The 27,221-nt window shown below is 33.6% G+C and overlaps 2 protein-coding genes and 1 pseudogene across 4 annotated transcripts; all 3 read right to left on the reverse strand.

Annotated features, from left to right (window-relative positions):
- Window positions 1-4,372: 4,372 nt before the first annotated feature.
- LOC129874265 (cysteine-rich receptor-like protein kinase 44) lies at window positions 4,373-8,690 on the reverse strand (annotated as a pseudogene). Its single transcript, XR_008762860.1, has 7 exons — window positions 7,872-8,690; window positions 7,024-7,164; window positions 6,805-6,932; window positions 6,485-6,695; window positions 5,995-6,232; window positions 5,081-5,231; window positions 4,373-4,995 (listed from the first exon to the last, which is right to left on the reverse strand). The product of XR_008762860.1 is annotated as a cysteine-rich receptor-like protein kinase 44 (transcript).
- Window positions 8,691-16,214: 7,524 nt separating this feature from the next.
- On the reverse strand, window positions 16,215-20,218 carry LOC129874262 (cysteine-rich receptor-like protein kinase 44). Of its 2 annotated transcripts, XM_055949523.1 has the most exons (7): window positions 19,313-20,217; window positions 18,818-19,003; window positions 18,591-18,718; window positions 18,200-18,410; window positions 17,710-17,947; window positions 16,802-16,952; window positions 16,215-16,716 (listed from the first exon to the last, which is right to left on the reverse strand). In XM_055949523.1, the coding sequence occupies exons 1-7, from the start codon at window positions 19,716-19,718 to the stop codon at window positions 16,360-16,362; spliced, it is 1,677 nt and encodes a 558-aa protein (XP_055805498.1). In that variant the 5' UTR covers window positions 19,719-20,217; the 3' UTR covers window positions 16,215-16,359. The 2 variants fall into 2 exon arrangements, with proteins under 2 accessions (XP_055805498.1, XP_055805499.1); XM_055949524.1 differs by lacking the exon at window positions 18,818-19,003 and having other exon boundaries at window positions 19,313-20,218.
- A 1,821-nt stretch (window positions 20,219-22,039) lies between these two features.
- On the reverse strand, window positions 22,040-25,903 carry LOC129874264 (cysteine-rich receptor-like protein kinase 44). Its single transcript, XM_055949525.1, has 8 exons — window positions 25,138-25,903; window positions 24,555-24,607; window positions 24,396-24,522; window positions 24,164-24,291; window positions 23,818-24,028; window positions 23,433-23,670; window positions 22,881-23,031; window positions 22,040-22,632 (listed from the first exon to the last, which is right to left on the reverse strand). The coding sequence occupies exons 1-8, from the start codon at window positions 25,901-25,903 to the stop codon at window positions 22,297-22,299; spliced, it is 2,010 nt and encodes a 669-aa protein (XP_055805500.1). The 3' UTR covers window positions 22,040-22,296.
- Between the last annotated feature and the right edge of the window lie 1,318 nt (window positions 25,904-27,221).

Here is a 27,221-nt window from a genome sequence, read left to right on the forward strand (position 1 = left end):
GTGAAATCAACTCTTACTTTTGGAACTTGAGCTCCTTCCATAGTCTTCATAGGAATAGTTTGTCCCATTGTTATCCTATCCCAAAGTTGTTTTCAACCTGAATAAAATCCTCCATGCATGCCCTCCACCATCCAAAGTGTGACCCATTGAACATTGGGGGTCAGATAGTCGATTGTCCTTCGCTATGCCCAATAGGTTGTGTAGAATTCATTTTGATCTTATCTTAGGTGTTAGCCTTCTATAAGATAACCTACTCGGATACCAATTGATATTCTACACGATCTTAGAATAGCTTAACTTTACGTTTACCTTAGTGAATCAAGTTTCCTAACGTATTTTAACTGAATAGGTAAAAGCAGTAAAGTAAGAACATAATAGTTAACGTGGAAACACCAGGCTCAAAAGGTGTAAAAACTACGACCTATTCCCCAACAGAAATTTTCTCCCAACTTCACTAAATAAAAATGAGTCTTACCAGAAAATGATTACAAACTATGTAACATAAGGAATAATAAACTGAACCTTATGAGCTAGCACACACCTTCCAATGTATGTGTTCCTAAATCTTCAAGTTGTCCACAACTTGAAGACTATATTTCTACTTCAGTTTATAATTCAGTGAACTATCAATACATCAAATCACAAATTCAATGAAAAACTTCCTAGAACATAAACTCTGTAAAAGAACCAGGTTCTTCAATGAGTCACTTCAAGGTTCAGCACCATCTTCGCGAAGCCAATATACCAATTGCCTTTTTGCTATGTGAGTGATTGGGTCTTCTGAGACTCTTCCCCTCTATTTAAGCACTATGGCCATGGAGTTTCATTCCACACAAACTCCCTGTTGAAAACAAACTCTTTGTTACTCTTGAGTTCTACTTTGAGTTGAACTCCTCATTCTAATAGACTTCTCTCTTTATCAGTGTTGTTGTAGGACTCGAACTCCTTCAGGTTTGACTTATTCACCTTGAATCACAGTTATCCTTTCTTAGATTTCTGCACTTCTATCTATATTGATTTCATATGCCAGACTTGAAAATATACTGAATCTTAGCTGCTCTTGACGGTGCATCTTGAAACCACACTGACCGACATGTTTCATCTGTCAATGTTTATCATCAAAACTTCATAACTCAACATGATTTCTTTTGCAGAGAATACCTCAAAAGTGTCATGTGAAAAGTTTAGATTCTTACCTGCGGAAACCTCTCTTTAGGTTTATAATATTAAACTTATCTCCCTTAATTATTTTTTCAAACAACTCTTTTAACATATTCATTATCAAGTTAGAAACTATGTCTTGTTTATATTATGGTTCGGCAAAAAATTTCCCCTGAGTCCTGCTGATAATTTCATGAGGACTTCCTTAAAAACCTACGGAGAAGGGATTTGTTAGAGAGTGTTGATGTTATTTCAACTGTAATTTGTGGTATATTCATCAAAAGAGAGTAAATTGTTGCAATCTGTTTTTAAAATGTCAGTATAGCATAGGGGGGTAACGAAAATCAAAGCTACACATATTAAACTTTCACCTATATCGTTAGACTATTGGTCTGGCGATTTTAGACAGCCAGAGGGTTCAAGTTTCCAACACTAGTTGAATTTTTTTTTTACTAGTGTAATAACTAATACATATGAAACAAGTCCACACAAAAACCATTAATAAATCAATCTCAACTCCAAACTAATTAGAGTTTGAGCAAATAAGCAAGTAACTCAGAAAACAAGGCTATTATGTCTAAGGATGTTAACGAGGGTATAACTCAGTTATCGATCCTCATTACGTGTTGAAGAAATAGATTTAGTTTTGGCTAATTCTCTAGACTCTGACGATCTTGAATTATACTCTTTAATAAGTGAAATTTCTGGGCTAATATCGTTGTGTGTGTAGTATGCAGGCCCTGAAGGCACGGGTAGACTCAGAGTGAGGCTACTGAGCATGAGAACTACTGCCGCCATGGTTGGCCTATCAGCAATATTTTCTTGAACGCAGAATAAAACAATGTGGAGGCATCTCATTATGTCACGAACCAGTCCTGAGCTTCCCCTCAGCCCTCAACATGGGGTCTATATCAAATTTGTAGCTGTTCCTTCGAGCCAGTTCGTCCAAGCCTGCAATATTTTAATATAAACATTTTTCTATAAGAAAAATGACTAGCCAAATATGAAGATATTGTATTTTTCTTTTAGAAAAAGGAAAACCTAATTATATTAGGAAAGTCAGGGCAAACACCCAACAATTTATTGGATTTTAAAGATGTGAATGGAAAATGAAAGATTGTGACCTTTTCGAAAGGTTGTGACTTTCCGAAAGATTGTGACTTTTTCAAAAAATTATGACTTTTTTAAAGAGTTGCGACTTTTGCGAAGGTTCTTAATTCCTCAGTTCCACCAAAAATTCATCCCATCAAAACTTTTTTAATCTATGATTAGTCATTCAAACTTTGTTTAATCTGTGATTAGGTACTCGGACTTCTATTCCTCAGACCATAATTTGTTCAAAAGCTGAAAATTTGCTTACGTTTATTTTAGGAAGGGCAAAGGATATATATACCCTTTAAATTTACGATTTAGAGTTGATATAATCATTGTTACAAAAGTGATTCACATATATTTTTATAGACCCACATATTTTTTACTGTTATACAAATGGCCCAAATATATTTTTTTCATCTAACGAGTGAAAAAAATTATTTTAAATTTATTTTTTAAAAAAAAAATTCATTAGGGAACATATTAGATCCTTCTAGTAATGTACAAGGGATCTTTCTCACACTTGATTTTTTTTCCACTTTTTTGATTCAACGGCTAATTTGAGTTTTAAATATCTTCCTTAAAGAACTATTTGTTTATCATTCTTTGAGTTTCTTATTGTTATTTCATTTTTTTAAATCATTTTTAATGTGAAAATATGAAAAATCATATATTATTAAAAGTGGGAAGCTCCGACCTTCAAAATTTGATTACCATGTTGCCCCTCTACTAAATTAAAATATGATTATATATCTAATTAAATACATATATTTTAATCATATAATAAAAGAATTTGTAGTCCTAGTTGTATTTTAATTCCTTAATTATTATGGCCTTATAAATTCCCGTTATTACTACATATTACTATACTATATGTTAATAAATTCAAAACAGGTTTTAAATTACATTCTCTTAATTACATCAACAAAATTTAGAATCAAATAAAAGAGGAAGAATTAAATTATTTTCCAGCTAAAACAAAAATTTCAGCAGCGACGTTTTTAAACCCTTCACTTCCTCTTCTTTTTCCTACAGTAATATTCTAATCATGAGTTATCTTTCAAACTTTTCTTTTCCTTATAAATTCTCTATTAATTACATACATTTGTAACTCCCAAAAATTATTTAATGAGCATTATGATACCTTTTATATTACCAGTATATGCCTATATAAGTTCATATAGATGGATCATTTTGAGGTGTGTAAGATTTAAATTTCATGTTTTGATATTCTAATTTTCTTGTTCACATTATGTGTGATTGCTTTATCAAATATCTTTTTTATCTCATGCTTATATTTTATTGTTCTATCCATTGTTTTTGTTGCTTCGATTAGCGTATTCTATTTCTTTTTTATTGTTGTTAAATACTATATAAGACTTTTCTTATTAATTATTTGCTCTATCTTCTTTATTTTTGTATTTTCTTTTCATACTACTTTAATATGTATTATTTGAGACAAAGATCTTTCGAAAACATCTTTTCTTCCTCCACGAGGTATAATGTAAGTCGCCAAGTAAATGATTACTATACTAAGATCAAAGTTACGTTCTTGGGTTTGAATGAACACCATAAAATGAAAAAAAAACAAAGATAAACTATTTAGATATGTTTTCTTTGCGTATGAGCATTAATTTTGACTTATGATTTGTGATCTCTTCCTAAATTCTTCAAAAATTATATATTACTGTTTTGAATACTAATTGATATAGGTACACGCGCAAGGCGTGTGCCGAGAGACTAGTAAAAGAAGTGTGAATGGAAAAAGATAAAAAGTAAGAACAAATTTAAGACTAATTTATTTGCTATTATATTGTAATTTATTATTTGTATCAAAAAAAATGATAAATTTTAGATGTGTTTCCTATTTTCTAGATGAGGCGATGAGCTGCCTATTGCTTGTCAGTAGTAGTTACTCCCTCCGTCAAACAATAGTTGTCCACTATTGACTTAGCACACACCTTAAAAAACAATAAATGATAGAGATAATATTACTATATTACCCTTTGAATATATTAAATTTAATGATTTGAAAAATGTATTAGATATTGAATAGTATCTAATAGCAACAATCTAATGGACACAAACAAGTAAATAATTCATTGATTTTCCAGACAAGTATTGTTGGACATATATTATTAGTGTAGTGAATAAGTAAAGATACACTGAGAGAGTACTAGTTAGGGCCAAGAGGTAATAGATAGATTACCCCCTAAATTAGCTAGTCTCAATATTCCACATGACCTAAACTTAGACTCTATCATTTAAGGTTATAAACCTTACAATAATTGGTAGCTAGACTACACGTCCGAGGCACATACACTATAGCTGGTACTAAACTTTAAATAAGTAAACTCAGAGAAAAAGGTTATTCTGCTAAGGATGTCAACGAGGATATAACTCAGATATGGACGCCTCATTTCGTGATGAACCAATGGATTTACTTCTGGCTAGTTCACTAGAGTCTGACATTCTTGTGTTGTATTCTTGAATAAGCGACGTCTCTGCGGTAATATTACTGTGCATATAGAATGCTGGCCCTGAAGGCATTGGAAGACTCAAAGAGAAGCTACTGAACATGAGAACAACAGCTGCCATGGTTGGTCTATCAGCCACATTTTCTTGAACACACAATAAAGCTATGTGAATGCTTCTCATTATATCACGAACCAGTCCTGTGCTTTCCCTCAGCATTGGATCTACAAAGTTTATACTTGTTCCTTTACGCCAGTTTGACCAAGCCTGTATGTGATAGTTCAATTATCAGAGTAAGACGATAAGAGCATTTGTCAAAATCAATACTTGATTGATTGGCCGGGTTACTTACAAAACTCAGAAGGTCTTCCACGGATTCTCCATTGGTGAAACAAGTGTTTTTTTGGCCACTCAAAATTTCTAAGACTAATACTCCGAAGCTAAAAACATCTGATTTGACTGAAAATTGCCCGTGCATTGCATATTCTGGTGCCATATATCCACTGCATAACAAAAACAAGAATTACATATATAACATTCCACAACTTATATAACATTGCATACTTAGTAGTCCAAACAGTGGGATCAGCAAAACGAATATCTGTCAAAACAGGGAACCAGTTGATGTTAAAAGTCAGAACTACATGTTTCATTAATGATCTTGGACATTTTTCATTAATGTCTGTTTTATTTTTAAAAACTAAGCATCTTACTGTAATGTGAAGACAACGTCTTAGAGCATTGATCTATTCTTGGCTAAGCAAACAACAAGGTTTGATGAGTTAAGACCTATATCTTGTATTTTGCTGCCGAGAGATCATATCTACTTAACCTCCCTGAACAATGAGAGTTCATATGCAGAAGAAAAAGAATTTTTTTGTTCTAAACAAAATCAAATTTAGCTTATTCATTTCCAGAACTCTGTTTTGGCCGAAGAACTTACTTCTGGAAATGAACTTCATTTTAATCATTAGACATTGCAACTTTGGTAGTGACCAAATTGAGAACAAAACTCTAGGTATATGACCATTCATCTTGAATAATACAAAGTTAGTACACCACCAAAGTCCTAGTTCAACAAAATTGAGGTAAGCATTCCTAAAGATAGTAAAATGACAAGCAAAATTCATATCGATAATTCTAATAACAATTCAAAAATAGATTTGCTTTTGTCTCGAGGCAGCTTTTATTCTTCCTAAATTGTTAAACAATTCTTCCTAGCAAAATGAAAATAACAGTCTATCCAACGAGAGATGTAAAACTTACTAGGTCCCAACAATTCTATTTGTGCTGCCTTGAGTTTCATCCAATTCAAATAGCCTTGCCATGCCAAAATCTGAGATTTTAGGATTCATTTCAGCATCTAGTAGAACATTACTAGCTTTGAGATCACGATGAATGATGCGAAGTCTAGAATCCTCATGAAGATAAAGAATTCCCTTAGCAATGCCTCCTATGATTTTGGATCGCCTTTCCCAATTCAATTGCCTACGTTTAACTGAATCTGTGAACAAGATGAAGAATATACTTACGAGTGAGACTTCTATACATTGACAAATTAAAATACTTTTAATATTAAGTCACTTTAAATATTACTACATGCTACTGCTAATAATAATTGCAATTAGTTTTATGGTAAATAAGGCAGACAACCAGACAAGATATCATATTACATTGACCAAGTAAGTGTTGTATTAATTAGACTGTTAGTGTATATAAGTTAAGTTCATAATTTATTAATGCTCAAGCTCCATACCAAATAAAAATTGGTCAAGGCTTGCATTGGGAACAAATTCATAGACAAGTAGTCTCTCTGTTCCATCTAGGCAAAATCCCAGTAACCTAACCAAATTCCTGTGTTGAAGCCTAGCAACCAACAAGACCTCATTTTTGAATTCCAGATCACCTTGGCCAGAATCTGCTGACAATCTTTTCACTGCTACTTCTTGACTATTTGGAAGCTTACCCTGAAGCAGACGAGCACAAATTGAAAAATTATGAGTTGAACAAATTTAGAGTCGGCTATATGAAGTCAAAGTGTCCTTTTATGCATCAAATAGGCTAATCAGCAATCACCTTGTACACAGGACCAAATCCCCCCTGTCCCAACTTATTAGCGCTTGAGAAGTTATCTGTTGCTGCTCTAATTGTTGAAAAATCATATTGAAGGGATTCTGCAGTGCTAATATCATCCCCGCGTATACCTTCATCAAAGTAATAGTAAAAACATACAGCAAAATTTCAGTGAATCAATGGTCTTAAAGGTTCAACTTTTATTAATAAACTAAGCCTTACTCTGAATATCATTCACTCGCTTCCTCCTTCGCCTCCACATCAAGATTAGAGAAATACAAACAACAAGAATAACAACTGTAACAGTTGACACAACGATAATGATGACGGTTCGAGTTGTTTTATCATCCTTTCCTGCAGGAACTCTTCAAGTTAGTATTCGTTAGGCAATACTTTGTTTTAATTAATGTGACCCTATTTCTTTTTCATTGTATCCGTTCCTAAATTAACGATCACTTTTAAAATTTGGAAACAATTTACTTAAGCTTCTTAGTAACAAGATTATATAACCACGCAAATGTTACTACATATTTAATAACATTAATTTTAAAAGTTTTCTAATCACATAAACGCTATGATTTGTTTTAAATCACAATTTCAATAACATCTATTGCTTCCTTAAAAGTATTCATTTCTTCATTCTTTTCCTGAAAAATCATGACCAAATGCATTTGGTTAGCAAGTTACACATCTTATTCTAGATAGCAAAGTATATAAAGATAGTTAAGAGTGTAAAAAGGAGAATTATACTTAAGGTGTGTTCCATGTGGAGGAAAACAAAATAATTTCCAATTTTCTCAATCTTGATTGGTTAAAATTTTTGAGAAAGGAAAAACAAGTTTCATTTATAGCATTCTACACTAATTGTCTAATACCAACCCTCCAATACTTCCCACCACACCCCTAGCCTCCTCCCGTGCCAACCCAGTAGCATTTGCCTAATTTATACTACAAATGCTTTTGAGAAAAATACTAATTAGTTTTCTGTGAAAAACATATTTTCCTTCGTACCAAACACACCTTTAGTTAAGAGTTGAAGTGGCTAACAATTCCATAAAGATTTAAGTTACCTGATGGTGGTGGTGGAAGTGGTGATGGAGGCGGCGGTGGTGATAAAGGTGGTGGAGCTTGGGTCTGTAGCTCGTCGAAAAAGGAGTAAGTTTCATACCGAAAATTGCAGCTGAGCATCATAAAGTTGAGACCCTTCTTCCTATAACAGGAACAGCTAGGTAAACTTCTAAAGCCAGTGTCTAAACAACTGAAGCAATCTTTAGCTGTTAAATCCGCAGTGCACTGTAGAAGTGCATATATAGTCTGAAAATCGGGGCCCTTAGTACTATTACTAGCATACTTCTGCTTACCGCCCCGTGAAGCTTGATTTCGTAAACTTTCTAACAAGGTTCTTAGATCTTGCATAAACTCATCGGGACTCGAGGCATTTACCGTGTTAGATAAAATTCTTCCTGGTTCAGTTGCAGCGACGCCTATAATAGACTCATTTGAATATCGTAGCATACAACGATCATACTAAACAAAGGCCGATTTCTTGTAAGGACATACCTCTAGAATCTTACGAGTCGGCATTATTTATACAATCACGACATGCCTGTAATTGTACATCCCCTCTACATTGTGCGATCACACTGACCGTGTCGGAGTTTAGGCCTATGGAAGAATTATAGAATCCAAATTCATCCATATTCCGTGAAACAGAGGAGAGGATTGTGTTGAGGTTAGTGTCATATGAACTATTTGGGGAGAACTCAGTATTAGTAGAATCTGTACTACATGCAAAAGAAGTAAAATTAGGCTGGGCTATGCTGAGGTCGAAAAGGTAATAAAATTGGAACATTAAAATGACCAGCCATTTCAAGAAACTCATAGCTGCCTTCCCCATTGTCTACATAAAACTAAACTTGTTAAGGACAAGTATAAATACAGAGTCAAAAAGACTCAAAATTCCGTGCTCAATTTTATTGCAAGGATTAACTTGGACTTTTCCGTTTACGAAGTCACTGAAAAATAAAAAGTTAAAACACTGAAAAGGATGGGAGTGGAAAATTAAAGGAGAAAATATGGTGCAAGTTCTTTCTTGCCTTTGGTTGTTTGTTGTATTGTTGCAGGTTGCTGGATTGACTCATCAACATGCACTGACAACAACTACATAGAATACATCACAGATACAACCATCAAAGCAAATAGAATCTCCAAGACCCCTGCACAAGGCCAGCCTGGTTTTTCTGTCTGGTTGGCTATTTGTTTTTCTGTGATGGTTTTTGTGCAGGTACAACAACTGATGGGGAACCTTGGCAAATGAAAGGCATCAACATAGAGACTACAGCCTTCCAAGATAGGACCTCACCAACACACCAGCCCTACACCCATACATATTCCATCCCTGCAGCACCTGCAGCAGATCCACTGCTTCCCAAATCTCTTGAAACTCCTTGCTCCTTTAATTATTATGTGCAGGCACATAAGATACCTTCAAAGGAGCTACTCAATTCTCCTTTGGAGGCAACAAGAAGCTGCCTACAGGTTTGCAACAACCCCCACAACTATCACACTTGTTTGGTTCTTTGTTTGCTTGTTTGTGCAGGTAAACAAAGTCACAGACAAAGGGACATAACAGCCACAATTGCAAGGGCCTCACCTACTCCCATCAACTCTCCATGCATACCTGCTGTAGTCCTTCAACACCTGCAGCAGCCCCCTTTCATCCAAGTCTTTTGGAACTCCTTGACTGTTTTCATTGAGGAGAAGACAAGAAGATGGAGCTCCAACAAACACAATGCTAATTATACAACAACCACCTGGAACTCTTTGCTTGTTGACTTGCTGATGTGCAGGCATATCAAACAGCAACAATGGACCCTTCCAAAGTGCAAGGCACCTTCAGTCAAACATTTAAGCCAGGGATGCACCCTAGGAGCTCCTTCTTGGTTTATTTGTGGATGTGCAGGTACATCCCTGATCAGTCGACAACAATGGAACCATGCAAAGTTCAAGGCACACACTGATAGACTTCCGACCAGCTGTTCAAGTCAGGGCTGCACCACATACAAAATGCATGTTACACCTACTCTGTCCCTCAGCTTCCTTAACAACAACCCCAAGGTTGCTGGCTACTATGGCTCCATTTACATCATTTCCTTTCACCCCCCTTAGCTGCTATTGTTGTGTTGCATACTTCCTTGGGATCTACTTGGTACGACATGACTAAAAAGGGCAAAGATGAAAAGAATTTTCCCACCCCATGCGAGATAGAAGGTTCATATACTTGTTCTTCTTCAATTTAGCTATGTATGGTACGTAGCATAGTTGAATAGGACTAGTGTAGGTTACTTTCTTGTTTTCTCATGGAAGGGGAGAGTCTCCCTCATTTATGCTTTCTTAGTCGATTTGTACCGGGAGGAGTCCTCTCATAGGTTTACTGCTTTCTAGTTATAGTTAGTCTCCTTTTTGTATCGGGGATGAGTTAGCCGACCTTAATAGGTTAGCCGACTTATGAACCACCATAGGATCGGAGGTAAGGTTTACGTCCCCCTCTTTGTATTTTTTACTTTATTTATTTATGTTAAGGCTTGGGGATGATGCTCAACCCCTGACTGTGCACGAGAGGTGGGAGCCTCGTTGTCACGCCCCGGGAGGGTACCCTAGACGTAACCGGCACTCAGAAACCATTTCTGGCTCCCAAGCGAACCACATAGCCTGATCACACATCCGTTCATTCATTCGATCAGCGGAAGACAAAAGAATAAAGAGAATATTCAATGGGCAACTCAAACCTCAGCCTAACTCAAAGAATAAAGGCCATGGGCCAACAAATTCAACTCTAATATTTGTCCTTATAAATAGTTTGACAAGAATAACTCGATCGACTCATCACTATCTAGTCTATGAAGCCTCTATCACTACTATCTAATTGGTGCCAATGACATGTTCATGGCTACCTCAAATCAAAATGAAAAGGGCTAACTCGATGCAAGAATACACAGACGGTGTCCTCCGAATGTAGGGGAGGACTCACCAACACGCTGAGTGCGAATAGATCCCCAATGATGCTCCTATTGACGATCTCTCAAACCTGTCTCTGCATCATGAAATGATGCAGGCCAAATGGCGTCAGTACGTGGAATGTACTGGTATGTAAAATGGCAGAATGAAACATACCTCAAGGAAGAATAGCAGCGGTGCAAATATCTCAAATTGAAAAGATAAGAGAGACTCAACAAGGCGTCATAAGTCTAAAGTAATAATACATTTTTAGACAAAGATCAATCATATACCATACAGTCCAATCCAATCATACACAATACCGTTCAATCAACTCATTTACAATTCGATCCCTTTCAATCATGTACAATCCGATTATATACACTCAACTCAACAATTAACTCAATAATCAAATCCAATCTAGTCACATACCATTCCATTCATTCCAATCACAATTCATCTACTCCAATCTGACCGTATACAATCTACTCAACATTCAACTCAACAATCAGCTCAAAGGACTCAACTCAGTAAATATGCAAATTAAATTATGCAACGTTTTACAATTCAACTCAAAGGACTCAACTCAATAAATCTGTAACAACTCACTCAAGTGTCCTAAGTCTAACAAGAAATAGTGTAGACAGGACTAACTCATAAGCATATAGCAACTCACTCAACTCAACTGACTCAGAGTACTATCAAGACCAAAATGGGAGTTTCTCTTAACCGACAACCAACACTTATGAGCCAGTGAAGGTACAACGAAACGACGTCGTTGCCATGCCCGTTCATACCTTGCCAGGGCATGAACGACGAACCTCATGGATCCAATCCAACCAAGTCCTATAATGTCAGGACAAATCTCTCGGGGAAGCATCCGACTTAACGGTTCAATCCCCCCTACGTTTGGCAACACAGGTATTGGGTTCGAGTATGGACTGTACTCTTGCTCAATTCGGTGCTCGATACTCCTCCCATGACTCCATGCTCATAAAACTCCTTCAATCATCTCAAACAAGCCCTCACGGCTAGTTTCATGTGGAACATTGCCACCTCATCAACTCTGTTCTCATTTCAACTCAATTAACTCGTAATGACAAGTCTCATTGGACCTTCTTTCAAATCGACTCATCTCAAATCATCAAACTCTTCTCTTTAAAAATTTATACAATCTCGACTCAATGAATGTAGAAAATGTTATGTACATCAAAATATAATTTCAACTCCTCAACTCAAACTCAAAATAAATACTTTAATGTAAAAATACTCAACTCATTGAAAGGCTCCTCTTACTCAACTCATACTTAAACTCTTTTCTAAATCAAAGATAAAACTATTAATTCTTTAGACTCAAAATAGTGTATAAGTAGTTTATGCAAAAAGGTTCACAATTAATTTATTTAAAGCTCCTCCTCAAAAGATCATTTATTTTCAAAACATACCTAAGACTCCAATCAACTCAAATTATGCACATCACATACCACAAACTCACATTAGACTCCAATCCACTTCAGCATATAACATCCTCATCAATATACCTCTTCGTCAACCATTCTACATATATTAAATAAGCACCATTCACATCATCACTCACATCGTCACCAAAACATCATCATCACATCATCATCATATATTATCATTTACATCGTCATCAAACATTATCATCACATCATTATCAAGTATCATCATCACATCAATCATCAAACATCTACTCCAAAATCCTCATTTTTGTCCTATGTTCATTTTATAGAAGCAAAGGGACATTCTTAACTAATCAATTCATTCTTTTCATTCCAATCAATACATATATATACACACAACTATCCATCTCAACCTCAAGACATTTATGACAAGAAATCTCATCTTGAGTTCATGTGAATGAAACATGAACCCATACTCTCAACAAAACTCAACTCAAGAATATCGTCAATACCTATAAATCTATATACAAAGATACATTTGTAGCCAAAAATATGAAAGATAACTATTTAGTAACTCAAGTTATTAAAAACATCAATCAACTAATAGTACTTAAAAACATTCCATAGTTTAGGAAAACTTTCAAGAAAACCTTCTTAGAAGGTTCAACCCTTTCACAACTTCTATCCAACACATATATGGGCATATGGAAGAACTAAATCCATATTTTAGGTTAGCCTTACATACCTTGTTTGAATACTTTGAAGGAACTTGATGTTAGGTCTTCAATGGAAGACTTGAATCCTTGAAACTCTTGAAGGCACCCTTTGTTGGAGATGGATTTGGGGAAGAAGAAGAAGAGAGAGAGAGAGAAGCTCCTAGGGCTTTTAGAGAGAGAGTGGGGGCTGAAAAATGGTCCCAAAACGTTCAAGGATAGGGTATATGTAATTAGGGAAAAAGTCCAATTTGTCCCTCTTCAAAAATCTGAAAAATGGGCAAAAATCTTGTTGGCGCTATAGTGGCGCGTCGCTCCACTGCAGCGCCAAGCCAAAATAGGCTTAAAAACCTGCACATCTAATAGTGGCGCGTCGCGCCAAGCCCCAAACTACTGAGGCTATTTTCTGGCGCTATAGTGGCGTGGGGCGCCACTGGAGCGCCAAGCCCAAATTTCGCCCAGGCTTGAAATTCCTGCAGTACTAGTCTGTAGTAAAATGGCCATAACTTTTGATTCCGAACTCTAAAAATTGCAATCTTGGTGGCGTTGGAAAGAAGACTCAAAGACCTTTCATTTGGTAGGTCGTGGTCCACCCAGTTCTTTATATCCTAGGAGATATGATCGTTTGAAGTTGAACCTTATACCAACTCGTCCGAAAACTTAATCGATTGGAGTTCTTTGGACTCGACTTGGTGTTAGAGATCCCTTATGACCCCTAAATACATCTAACACACTTCAAATACTTAGGAATTAATCCTAACTCACATGTAGAATTACAAGTCCTCTGGCCCGAGTCTACCCACACGTGAAGAAATGTTCGAGTCTTTGCGGAAAAATTTCTGGGGTGTCACACTCGTGTAGGGTCTGTTCCCATAAAATAAAAAAAAAGTTCCGAAGTAATTGACAGTTTCAAAAGTAATTCAAGAAACTCATAGTTGTCTTCCCCATTGTCTACGCAAAACTAAATTCGCTAAGGACAAGTATAAATACAATGGCTACACATTCAAAAAATCCATGATCAATTTTATTAATTTCAAAGATTGACTATTCTGAGGCAACTAATATTAAAAATTTGAATAAATAATTTTTTTTTTTAAAAAACAAATAAAAAAATTAACTAATTAGTAAAATAATTCAATTCAATTAAATTTGATTTGAGAGTATTTTTAGACTAAAAGATGAAATGAGAGGTATTTTTGAGCAAAAAATAAAGATGAAGGATATTTTCAGACCAAAAGGTGGAAGAAGGGTATTTTCAGACCAAAAGGTGCAAGTTATTCTTGAAAGAAATTTAGGTGAAATTGCACCATGCATTTGGCCTCAAGTTTTTCCTAAGTTTTGGTGAAAATTCAAAAAATATTATTTTGTACCTGTAAGTTCTAAAAATTATTAAAAATACCCATAAGTTTGTGTTATTATTTTATAATGAACATGTTCCTTTAAAAAAACTTTATAACATAATTGATAACAATCAATAACAACAAAATAACATTATATACAATACATTAATCGAATTAAAAATAAATTATTCTTAAATTTTATAGATAAGTTTTATTTAAGAGTGATTAATTGTATTGGTTGATGATATTAATGGAGTAAATTGGTAGATAAATATTTAATTGGAATTAATAAATGATTGTTGTTTTATAAAATATAAAAGTTTGGGGTTATTTTTAAATTTTTAAAACTTTCCAAGTTACCAAGTTCTACTCTTTTTTTTTAGAACTTGGAGATTTTGCCAAAAATATTTGCCAAGTAATGGCAAATTATATGAACAAACACAAGTTCTCAAATTTTTTTCAATTTTTTTTCAAAAACTACTTAGGATCAAACGCTACCTAAGAATATTATTGGACCAAACGGTGAAAAAGAGATATTTTTTAAGTATTTCCAATAAGTTAGGGGCATTTTGATCTTCTCCCAAAAACAACACATTGAAATGGATGGGAGTGGGAAATTAAGGAGATAATATAGACTAGAGTATGTTATTTAGAGGTGGCATTCTATGCGTTGAAAATTTCAAAAAAACGCACTTTTACGAAGGTTCCACCAAAAATTCATCCCATCAAACTATTTTTAATCTATGATTAGGCATTCAAAACTTTTTTTAATCTACGATTAGGCACTCAATTTGTTTAATCTATTATTAGGTATTCGGACTTCTATTCCTCAGACCATAACTTTTTCAAAAGCTGAAAATCTGCTTCGTTTATTTGAGGAAGGGCAAAGGATCTATATACCCTTTAAATCTAAATCTCATATATTCATTGTTATAAAAGTGACTCACATATAGTTTTATAGATCCACATGCATCTGTACTGTTATACAAATTGCTCAAATATTTTTTTTCCATCTAACGAGTGAAAAAATTAATTTTAAATTTATTTTTTTGATTTTTATTTTTTTAAAAAAACTCATTAGGGATTATATTAGATCCTTCTAGCAATGAACAAGGGTATATTTGGTCTTTTTCACACCTGATTTTTTTTTATTTTTTTGATTCAACGGCTAATTTGAGTTTTAAATATCTTCCTTAAAGATCTATTTGTTTATCATTCTTTGAATTTCTTATGCTTATTTCATTTTTTTAGATCATTTTTAATGTGAAAATATGAAAAAATAAAAGAAGAAGTGTGAATGAAAAAAGAAAAAAAGTAAGAAATAATTTTAAACTAATTTATTTGCAGCTATATTGTAATTTATTTTTTGTATCAAAAAAAGATTATGATAAATTTTAGATGTATAGCCTATTTTCTAGATGAGGCGATGAGCTGTCTATTGCTTGTCAATAGTAGTTACTCCCTGAGTTCAACAATAGTTGTCCACTATTGACTTGCACACATCTTAAAAAACAATAAATGATAGAGATAATATTACTGTATTACCCTTTGAATACATTAAATTTAATGATTTGAAAAATGTATTAGATATTGAATAGTATCTAATAGCAAAGATCCAAAATAATTCATTGATTTTTCAAACTTGACAAATATTGTTAATCATCTATTTTTAATATAGTAGATAAGTAAATATGCACGGAGGGAATACTAGTTAGAGCCTAGGGGTAGTACATAGATGACCCCCTAGAGTAGCAAGTCTCAATATTCCACATGACCTAAGACTCTTATCATTTAAGCACCTTAACTATACTAAACATGTGTTTCATAGACACATTCTGCTGGTGTGGCGTCGCTGCACCTGTTTCATACTTCATTTGAGAATGTGAGATGCCCAGATAATACTATCTTACAAAGCATGCCAGTTTAAACGGATATAGATGTATTTAGCTCAAGTTAAATAACTATTTTTAAATCATGCATTGTATTAAAAGAGTGTTACTTTTACATATAAACCTTACAATAATTGGTAGCTAGACAACACGTCCGAGGCACATACACTAAAACTGATACTAAATGCTAAGGATGTTAACGAGGATATAACTCAGATATGGACGCCTCATTTCGTGATGAACCAATGGATTTACTTTTGGCTAGTTCACTAGAGCCTGACATTCTTGTGTTGAATTCTTGAATAAGCGACGTCTCTGCGGTAATATTACTGTGCATATAGAATGCTGGCCCTGAAGGCATTGGAAGACTCAAAGAGAAGCTACTGAGCATGAGAACAACAGCTGCCATGGTTGGTCTATCACCCACATTTTCTTGAACACACAATAAAGCTATGTGAATGCTTCTCATTATATCACGAACCAGTCCTGTGCTTTCCCTCAGCATTGGATCTACAAAGTTTATACTTGTTCCTTTACGCCAGTTTGACCAAGCCTATATGTGATAGTTCAATTATCAGAGTAAGATGATAAGAGCATTTGTCAAAATTAATACTTGATTGATTGGCTGGGTTACTTACAAAACTCAGAAGGTCTTCCACGGATTCTCCATTGGTGAAACAAGTGTTTTTTTGGCCACTCAAGATTTCTAAGACTAATACTCCGAAGCTAAAAACATCTGATTTGACTGAAAATTGCCCGTGCATTGCATATTCTGGTGCCATATATCCACTGCATAACAAAAACAAGAATTACATATATAACATTCCACAACTTATATAACATTGCATACTTAGTAGTCCAAACAGTGGGATCAGCAAAACGAATATCTGTCAAAACAGGGAGCCAGTTGATGTTAAAAGTCAGAACTACATGTTTCATTAATGATCTTGGACATTTTTCATTAATGTCTGTTTTATTTTTAAAAACTACTTTTTCTTCTTTCCTTAGTAAAAATGAGCATCTTACTGCAATGTGAAGACAACGTCTTAGACCATTGATGAGTTAAGACCTGTATCTTGTAGTTTGCTGCCGAGAGATCATATCTACTTAACCTCCCTGAACAATGAGAGTTCATATGCAGAAGAAAGAATTTTTTTTGTTCTAAACAAAATCAAATTTAGCTTATTCATTTCCAGAACTCTGTTTTGGCCGAAGATCGATCTTCTGGAAATGAACTTCATTTCAATCATTATAGATTGCAACTTTGGTAGTAACCAAATTGAGAACAAAACTCTTAAGTATATGACCATTCATCTTGAATAATACAAAGTTAGTACACCACCAAAATCCTAGTTCAACAAAATTGAGGTAAGCATTCCTAAAGATAGTGCAATGACAAGCAAAATTCATATTGATAATTCTAATAACAATTCAAAGAAAGATTTGCTTTTGTCTCGAGGCAGCTTTTATTCTTCCTAAATTGTTAAGCAATCCTTCCTAGAAAAATGAAAATAACAGTCTATCCAACGAGAGATGTAAAACTTACTAGGTCCCAACAATTCTATTTGTGCTGCCTTGAGTTTCATCCAATTCAAATAGCCTTGCCATGCCAAAATCTGAGATTTTAGGATTCATTTCTGCGTCTAGTAGAACATTACTAGCTTTGAGATCACGATGAATGATGCGAAGTCTAGAATCCTCATGAAGATAAAGAATTCCCTTAGCAATGCCACTTATGATTTTGGATCTCCTTTCCCAATCCAATTGCCTACGTTTAACTGAATCTGTGAACAAGAAGAAGAATATTACTTACAAGTGAGACTTCTATACATTGAAACCTTAAAATACTTTTAATATTAAGTCACTTTAAATATTACTACATGCAACTGCTCATAATAATTGCAATTAGTTCTATGGTAATAAGGCAGACAACCAGACAAGATATCATATTACATTGACAAAGTAAGTGTTGTATTAATTAGAATGTTAGTGTATATAAGTTAAGTTCATAATTTATTGATGCTCAAGCTCCATACCAAATAAAAATTGGTCAAGGCTTGCATTGGGAACAAATTCATAGACAAGAAGTCTCTCTGTTCCATCTAGGCAAAATCCCAGTAACCTAACCAAATTTCTGTGTTGAAGCCTGGCAACCAACAAGACCTCGTTTTTAAATTCCAGATCACCTTGGCCTGAATCTGCTGACAATCTTTTCACTGCTACTTCTTGTCCATTTTGAAGCTTACCCTGAAACAAAATTTGAAAACAAATTGAAAAATTATGAATTAAAACAATGAAATAATAATCAGTACTCTTGTTCCAACTAGGGTGTTATGCATTAAGGAGTAAACTTATAATATATGTCAGTGGAAAGAGCATTCATACTATAGAAGTTAAACTCATGCAATAATACGTAAGCTTAATCACCTTGTACACAGGACCAAATCCGCCTTCTCCCAGCTTATTAGCATCTGAGAAGTTATCTGTTGCTGCTCTAATTGCCGAAAAATCATATTGCAAAGATTCTGCAATACTAGTATCATCCATAGATGTACCTTCACAAACATAATAGTAATAGCATACAACAAATTAGTGAAACATGGTCTTAAGAATTTAACTTTCCTTGGTTATTGTTAATTATAGTTTATGCTTACTCTGAATTTCATTCACCAGCTTCCTCTTTCGCCTCCTCATCAAGATGACAAAAATACAAATAATAAGAATAACAATTGTAACAGTTATCACAACTACAATGATGATTATTCGTGTTGTTTTATCATCCTTCCCTGTTGGAGCTGTTTTATCATCCCTCCCTAATGGAACTGTTTTATTATCATTTCCTACAAAAACACTTCCAAGTTAGTATAATATCTTCCCATTCCCAACTGCATATTACTTATTAAATATCACAAACACAATTGCTCCTATAATTTAGTATGTTCTTCCAGCCTTGACTCCTGTCAAAGATTTGTGGTTTGCGTTGAATTGTGTGATCTATCTCATCTAAAGGCTTAAGTTGTTATACATGTACACTTGTCTATTTGAGAAGGTAGACTATTATTTACTTAATTATGTCTTCAACAGTCACAATCAAAAATGGATATTGATAAAATTGGGAGGAGCAAAAGGAACAATAAAAAAAAATTCACCTGCAGGTGGCGGAGCTTCCAACGGCACATCCTCGAAGAAACGAGAACTTTCATAACGGAAGTTGCACCTAACCCCTATGATTCTGCCACCCCTCTTGCCCAGGCAGGGGCAGCGAGGCATGTTTCCATAAGCGTCAGTTAAGCAATTGAAGCAATCAAGACGAGATAAATCAGGAGTACACTGCACAAGTGCATATATAGGCTGAAAATCTGGACCTGTCGTATTATCACTAGCATATTTTTGAAGAGAACCGCCTTTTGAAGCACGGTCTCGTAAATTTTCCAATAACTTACTCAGGTCCCGGTTAAATTCCCCGGGTTTTGAGGCATTCGCATGATTCCAAAGGTAATATTGAACAGAAAACGATGCAGTGTCTATAATGGATTCATTTGAATACTGTAACATACATCCATCATAGCCACCAAAAACTTCTTTTTGGTTAGGACATAACTCTGCAAGCTTTTGAACAACATTATTGACACAATTGCGACATTCGTCTAGTTCCACATCTCCTCTACATAGCACAATAACACTGGCTCTATCGGAGTTTTGGCCAATAGAAGCATTGTAGAAACCGTATTTATCTATTTTTGAGGGAAGGGAAGTGAGGAGGGTGTTTAGATTGTTCTTGTAGGCACTATTCTCAGTATAGTTACCATTTTTACCACATAGACCGTATCGTAAATCAGGCAGCTGCGCTACTATATTGACAACATGTATATGCAAAAACAGATAGCCATGGCTATGTCTGATTAAGTTACAAGCAATTTTTTTGTACTAGTAGACTGAATGTGTAATTAGGACCTGGAACTGCAAGAGCTTGAAAAAGTGAAGAGTATTGAAGGGGTGCAACGTATTGAAGGGATGCAGTGAACTTCATTTGCCTTGGCAGGAAAAAGAGTACAATTTCTGACACATACTAGTTAATGAATAAAAGGACATTGATATTTAATATTAATTATAAATTAAAATTTATTTAATAAAATTTTAATTAAATAATTTTTTTAAACACCGATCTATTAGTTATAATTTAATTATTTAATATAATTTTAATTACGAAAAAAGGCCTAAAATATCCTAAAACTATTGAAAATAATATAAAAATACCCTTCATCCATATGTTGGATCTAAAATGCCCTTTTGCATTAAAGAAAAAGTCATTTTTAGACAATGTCAAGGACATTTTAAGTCCAATAGAAAAATGAGAGACATTTTTATATTATTTTTAATAATTTAAAGACATTTTAGGTCTTTTTTTATATTTAAAAGGCTAGCTGAGTAGCTCTTAGCCTAAAATTAACACTCAATTGAATTGGATACAAAATTTAAAAGAATAAAAAAGCTTTTAGAATTATTCATCTTAAATATGCTATAGCATTTATATCATAAAAAAAGTATGTAATTAAAGATAAAATAAGATTATTTTTTTATATAAGGAAATAATGGCACGTACAATGGAGTAAGGATTACTAACCTTTGACTTGGTCTATATATCTTTGGAGTTGACTAATTGACTTTTAGGGAGCAGCCACCAGGACAATATTTTCTCTAGAGAATTAAGTTGGAGGAAAATGACTTTTCTACAAATGATACTTTCTTCATATTGATTGTATTATTTTCACTTTTAAAAATACTTTATTTTTTTACCTCACCTTCAATAGCACCTATGTGCCCACCAAACCATTTTTATTACATATTATTTATTTAAATTATATATAAATATTTTTAAAATAATATTTTTATAATAAATTAATTAAAAAAAATTCATTTACTTTTCTAAATAATATTTCCGCACAAAATAGTTTCACATACCAATTAATGGAATTTCTACGACTCCTACTCACGATCGTGATGTGACATGAGTTGGATAACGTCAAGCCACCAAGGTGGGAAAATTATGGCCGCTTCTTGGTCATGTACTATTTAGCTATGATCGGAGAAGAGTATTTATATTTTTCAATTCACGAGGTGAAGACGATAGTTATTGGTTAATTTATATATTTTTTTGATTTTTTAAATTTATTTTCTTTTTTCTTTTTCTTTTAACTTTAATATATAGTATTTTTTTAAATATTATTTATTTTTGTTTCTTTACATCTCATTTTCCAATCTTATATTATAATCTTCTATATTTATTTTTTTCGTTTTGTGCATTTATGTTATTATTCAAAAAAAAAGTATAATTAAATCTCCTAATTATAGAAAGAATAAGTCATCTATAAATTTGGCTTATAATTAATGAGTGATGTCAAATTCCTCAACTTATTAGTCAATTATTACCAAATATACACTTATATTTTACGAAAATTTTTAAAAATATATTTATTTTATTTTAAAATAGTTCTAATAAGATCTTATAAAGGATAAATATATAGTTGGTAATTGGCTTATAGGTTGAGGGAGGGGTGACATTTGACTACTTTCTCCTAGGTTATAAATAAATTTGATTTGTATTGTGTGACGTTAGAATTGATAAATTACTTGAATAATGTTATAAAATTATGGTTGTCAATATTAATTTTTTTGCTAAACATGCAATCAATGATATTTTACTAAACGTTTGCTCAGTTAGAATTTTTTTAATTAATTCAACTAAGCCAGTATTATTTATTTTAAAACTATAACTCAATTATTAATTTTACATTATTGTTTACGAATCTGTAATTATTCAGAAGATTCTTCAGAATTTCAGCTTATCCGTCTCAATAAATAGAGGCAAAAATACATTTCCATAACCAATTGATAAATTACACCACTTTTACAAGTTCAATAATACTTATGGAGCAAATTATTCCAAAATCAAATATAAAATCATTGATAAATCAATCACAATAGTTCCTAACTAATTGGGTGGGTTCGAACAAATAGCAAAATAAATAATAAAATTCATAAAATGACTAGGTAAAAACTTATTTGCATTCATGTTTACACCCGACCAATAAATCCATTTTATATAGACTTTTTAGCTCTATCTGTAAGGATGTTATCGAGGATGTAGCTCAGTTATCAAGTCCTGATTTCCTGATGAACATATTGATTTACCTTCCGTTAGTTTGCTTGAGTCGGAAATTCTTGAATTGCCATCTCCAAAGTGTAAAATCTGTGGGTTTACATCGTTGTGTGGAACTGGAAGACTCAGAGTGTGACTACTGAGCATGAGAAGTACTGCACCCATGGTTGGTCTATTAGCAACATTTTCTTGAACGCATAATAAAGCAATATGGATGCATCTCAATATGTCACCAATAGGTCCTGAGCTTCCCCTCAGCATAGGGTCTATCAAATTTGAAATTGTTTCTTCGCGCCAGTTAGACCAAGCCTGTGATAGTCCAGGCCAGACAAAATCATAAATTACACTACCTCTGATTCACATTATGCGTCTTTTGAAGGATTTCATTCCTCTTGAGAAAGACATTTGATAGCATTATCTATAGGAAGTGTTTGTCTAAATTGCAATTAATTTTTCTTTTGAATGTTTCAATTAATTAACACTTCACTAATTGTAATAGTAAACTAGTTTGAAATTTAGGAATACTTAATTGATTGATTTACTAGCTGGTTACTTACAACGCTCAGAAGGTCTTCCATAGAATCTCCTTTTCTGGAACAAATGTTTCGTTGGCCGCTTATAATTTCCAGGACTAGTACTCCAAAGCTATAAACATCTGATTTCACTGAAAATTGCCCCTGCATTGCATACTCTGGTGCCATATACCCACTGCAAATTCAAAACAGAAACTATCTGACTTCTCTAACAAGGTAGTGCACATTTAGTTATGCACAATTGGAGAAAGATTTGATGTGTAGAATTTTCTTACGATGAAGGGGTGTGTCAAAGGAATTAATTGGTGAGGGGACAAAATATGTATTAAGCCAAAGTTATATGACCAACCATCTCGACTTATACTAATTTTAGGGACAATCAAAGTGAGCTCAACAAAATTGAGGTATTCATTTCGTAAGAAATTACCATAACAGAATTCATCCTGAAAATCCTCCAAACATTTCAAGGAAAGATTTGTTTTCATATGGAGGTTTTTATTTGCTAAAGATGATTAAAGAATCCTTCCTATAGAGATACGAAAAATAACAGTATCTAATGAGAGTTGTTAAACTTACTAGGTCCCAACAATTCTGTTTGTGTTGCCTTGAGTTTCATCCAACGTAAATAGTCTTGCCATGCCAAAGTCTGCAATTTTAGGATTCATCTCTGTATCAAGTAGAACATTACTAGCTTTGAGATCTCGATGAATGATGCGAAGTCTAGAATCCTCATGAAGGTAAACAATTCTCCTAGCTATGCCTCCTATGGTTTTGGATCGCCTTTCCCAATCCAGTTGGCTACGTTTAACTTGATCTGGGGATAAGAGGAAGAATATAACTTATTATGATCTCCTTTCCCAATTCATAGTAGTGGAATTAGTTTTCCAGATATAAAATAAGGCAGATAACCAGACAACAGTAAACATGTCAAATTACACTGACAACATTAAGCAATACATACCAAATAAAAATTGGTCAAGGCTTGCATTGGGAACAAATTCATAGACAAGAAGTCTCTCTGTTCCATCTAGGCAAAATCCCAGCAACCTGACCAAACTCCTGTGTTGAAGCCTGGCCACCAACAAGACCTCGTTTTTGAACTCTAGATCACCTTGGCCTGAGTCTGCTGACAACCTTTTCACTGCTACCTCTTGTTCATTTTGAAGCTTACCCTGAAACATAATATGAGCACAACTTAAAAAATCAATTATAATCTCAGCAACAATGAAGCCTCAACCCCAAACTAAGTTGTGGTCTTTTGTATGAATCCTCAATGTCCATTTTATGCATCAAGCATGCTTAGTCACCTTATACACAGGACCAAATCCGCCCTGTCCCAATTTATTGGCATTTGAGAAGTTGTCTGTTGCTGCTCTAATTGTAGAAAAATCGTACTGCAAGGATTCTACATCACTAATATCATCCCCGAGTGTACCTTCACCAAAGTAGTAGTGATAACATACAAAAAATATTTAGTGAAACGTGTTCTTAAGAAAGTTCAACTTTCCTTAATCATATAAATACAATACGCTATCTTACCTTGAATTTTGTCCACCAGCTTCCTCTTTCGCTTCTTCATTAGGATGACAGAAATACATACAGTAAGAATAGCAACTATAACAGTTGGCACAATGATAATAATGACGAGTCGAGCTTTTTTATCATCCTTCACTCCTGGAGCTGTTTATCATCATTCACTCCTGGAGCTATTTTATCATCATTCCCCATTGGAGCCGTTTTATCATCATTTCCTTAAAAAATGCTTCAAGTTAGTATAATAGTCTCAGTTTTTAACTACTCGTGTGAAAATAAGTTACTATCTCCCTTTCCAATGATCCTACTTCCCTTTTTAGGTTATTTCAGAAACTACATATCTTTATTAAATATCACAAATACAAGATTGTTATACCTCTAATTTAATATGCTAGTCTTTAACACAAGTAAAATTTGTGTTACGATGGCGATAACTGTGTGATCCTGTCATCTAAAATTTTAAGTTGTTAGACAACAAGAACAATTACACTCGATTCCACACAAGTCGGGGGTAGGGGGTGGGGTGGGAAACTTAAGTTATACTCAGAGATGACATATTTTATGTACTTAATTATGTTTCAATACATCCGTTCAAGTGTATGTCTAATTCTTTTTATGTGTCTGCTCTTCTATCATATTTAATATTTGTAACCATCTTGTCTAGGTTATATTAAATATTATGTAAGGTAAACTTATATATCTACTTAGTTACATATGTCTTCAAATGAAATTGGAAAGATGAATTTACTTGCAGGTGGCAGAGATTCTGATACCACATGAAAGAATGAGTAAGTTTCATAACGGAAATTGCACCTAGGCCCAATGATTCTGCCACCCCTCTTGCCCAGGCAGGGACAGATAGTCATGTTTCCATAAGCGTCAGTTAAGCAATTGAAGCAATTCTGAGGAGATAAATCAGGAGTACACTGCACAAGTGCATATATAGGCTGAAAATCTGGACCTGTCGCATTACCACTAGCATATTTTCGAAAGGGACCACCATCTGCAGCACGGGCTCGTAAATTTTCCAGTAATATACTCAGATCCTGGTTAAATTCCTTTGGTTTTGAGGCATTCCCTGGTGTCCAGAAGTAAAATAGTCTGCTAGAAATTGTACTTTCTATAATGGATTGATTATTCGAGTACTGCAACCAACATGCATCATAGCCACCAACAGCTTCTTTTTCGACAGGACATTCCTTTACAAATGCTTGAGCAACGTTATTGACACAATAGCGACATTCTTCTAGCTCTACATCTCCTCTACACAGCAAAATACCACTGACCTTGTCGTTGTTTTGGCCTTTGGAAGCATAGTAGAAACCATAGTTATCAATTTTTGCGGAAAGTGAAGAGAGGAGTGAGACGAGATTTTTCTTGTATGCACTATTTTCAGTATAGTTAGCAGTGCCATGACATGAACTGTATCGCAAATGAGGAAGCTGTGATAGGATATAGACAACATGAAGATGTATATGCAAAAAAAGAAAGAGTAGCACTTTCTGAATAGCCATGGTCACGGCTGTCTAATAAGTTGCATTTCTATATACAGAAGCTTAGATATTTTTATATCAAAACGTAAAAAGAGCTAAGTGTCAAAAAATACGGTATCATATTTAAATTATTGGTAATTTGAGTTTCATATTTAAACTATCACTTATTAGCTTGAGAAACACATCTTTCTCTTTTATTACACTCTCATCATGGTGTCCTACACTATCTCTTTTATTTTAAAAAAATTGTTACATCACACTCCACATGAAAAAAAATTCTATCTTGTCAAAAATTGAATAAATTATTAGTATTAGTTAAAATTAAATATTAAAGTATTAATATCCCAAAAAAAAATTATAAAATAAAATATAAAATATTTTTCTTACCCTACTGCACCACTTCCATTAACCGTACCCCCTCCAAAAAAAAATTAGTTTATTTTTTAATTTTCTTTATAAAAAATTTAAAAGAAATTCTTAATTCATCTCCCTCACCCCCTCCCCCCTCCCCCTTCATATAATAAATTAGATATTGTTTTAATTTTTTAAAGGAAATAATTTTATCCCACCCTTTGAATCCTTCGTTTATAATTTTTTTCTCGTTTTGCACACGCTCTCTCTATATATATAAAAGATGCAAGAATTTTTTCAAAATAAAATTTTTATTTTCGTTATATTCGGTATGCAAGTAGAAAAAAAATTCTAAAAATATATATACATATCTAACATAAAACTAAAAAAATGTAAAAAAAAAAATTAAAAATAAATTAGGAGAGGAGGGTTAGATGGGGTGGGTAAATTTATTTTTTTAAAAAAGTAAAAATAATATCAATTTTTTAGGAAAGGGTGGGGGAGGAGGTGAAATCAGAATTTTTCAAAATTATTTTATAAAATAAATCTTAACAAATATAAGGGCGGGGGATTGTCGGGGGTGAGGGTGGGGGCCATGGTGGATGGGGTAGGGCAGGTGGTAGAGTTGGGTGAGAAACATATTTAAATTTTTTTTTTTAAATAATTATTTTTAAAAAAATAATTTCTTTCTTTTTTAATTAGTAATACTTTGATCTTTAACTTTTAACTTAATATTAAAAGTTTATTTTATTTTGTCAAGATAGAATATTTTATTCATTTGTAATATCATGTGGCAAGGTTTTTTTAAATAAAAAAGAGATTGTATTACACACACTAGTGAGGTGTGTTTCTCAAATTAATAAGTAATAATTTAAGTATGAAACTTATACTCCTAATAGTTTAGGTATGAAACTAAAACAAAGTGATAGTTTAGGTGTATTTTTTACACTATATTAAAAATTAAATAAATTATTAGAATTAGTTAAAA

This window comes from Solanum dulcamara, chromosome 11 (genome assembly GCF_947179165.1).
Source record: "Solanum dulcamara chromosome 11, daSolDulc1.2, whole genome shotgun sequence".
NCBI lineage: Eukaryota > Viridiplantae > Streptophyta > Magnoliopsida > Solanales > Solanaceae > Solanum > Solanum dulcamara.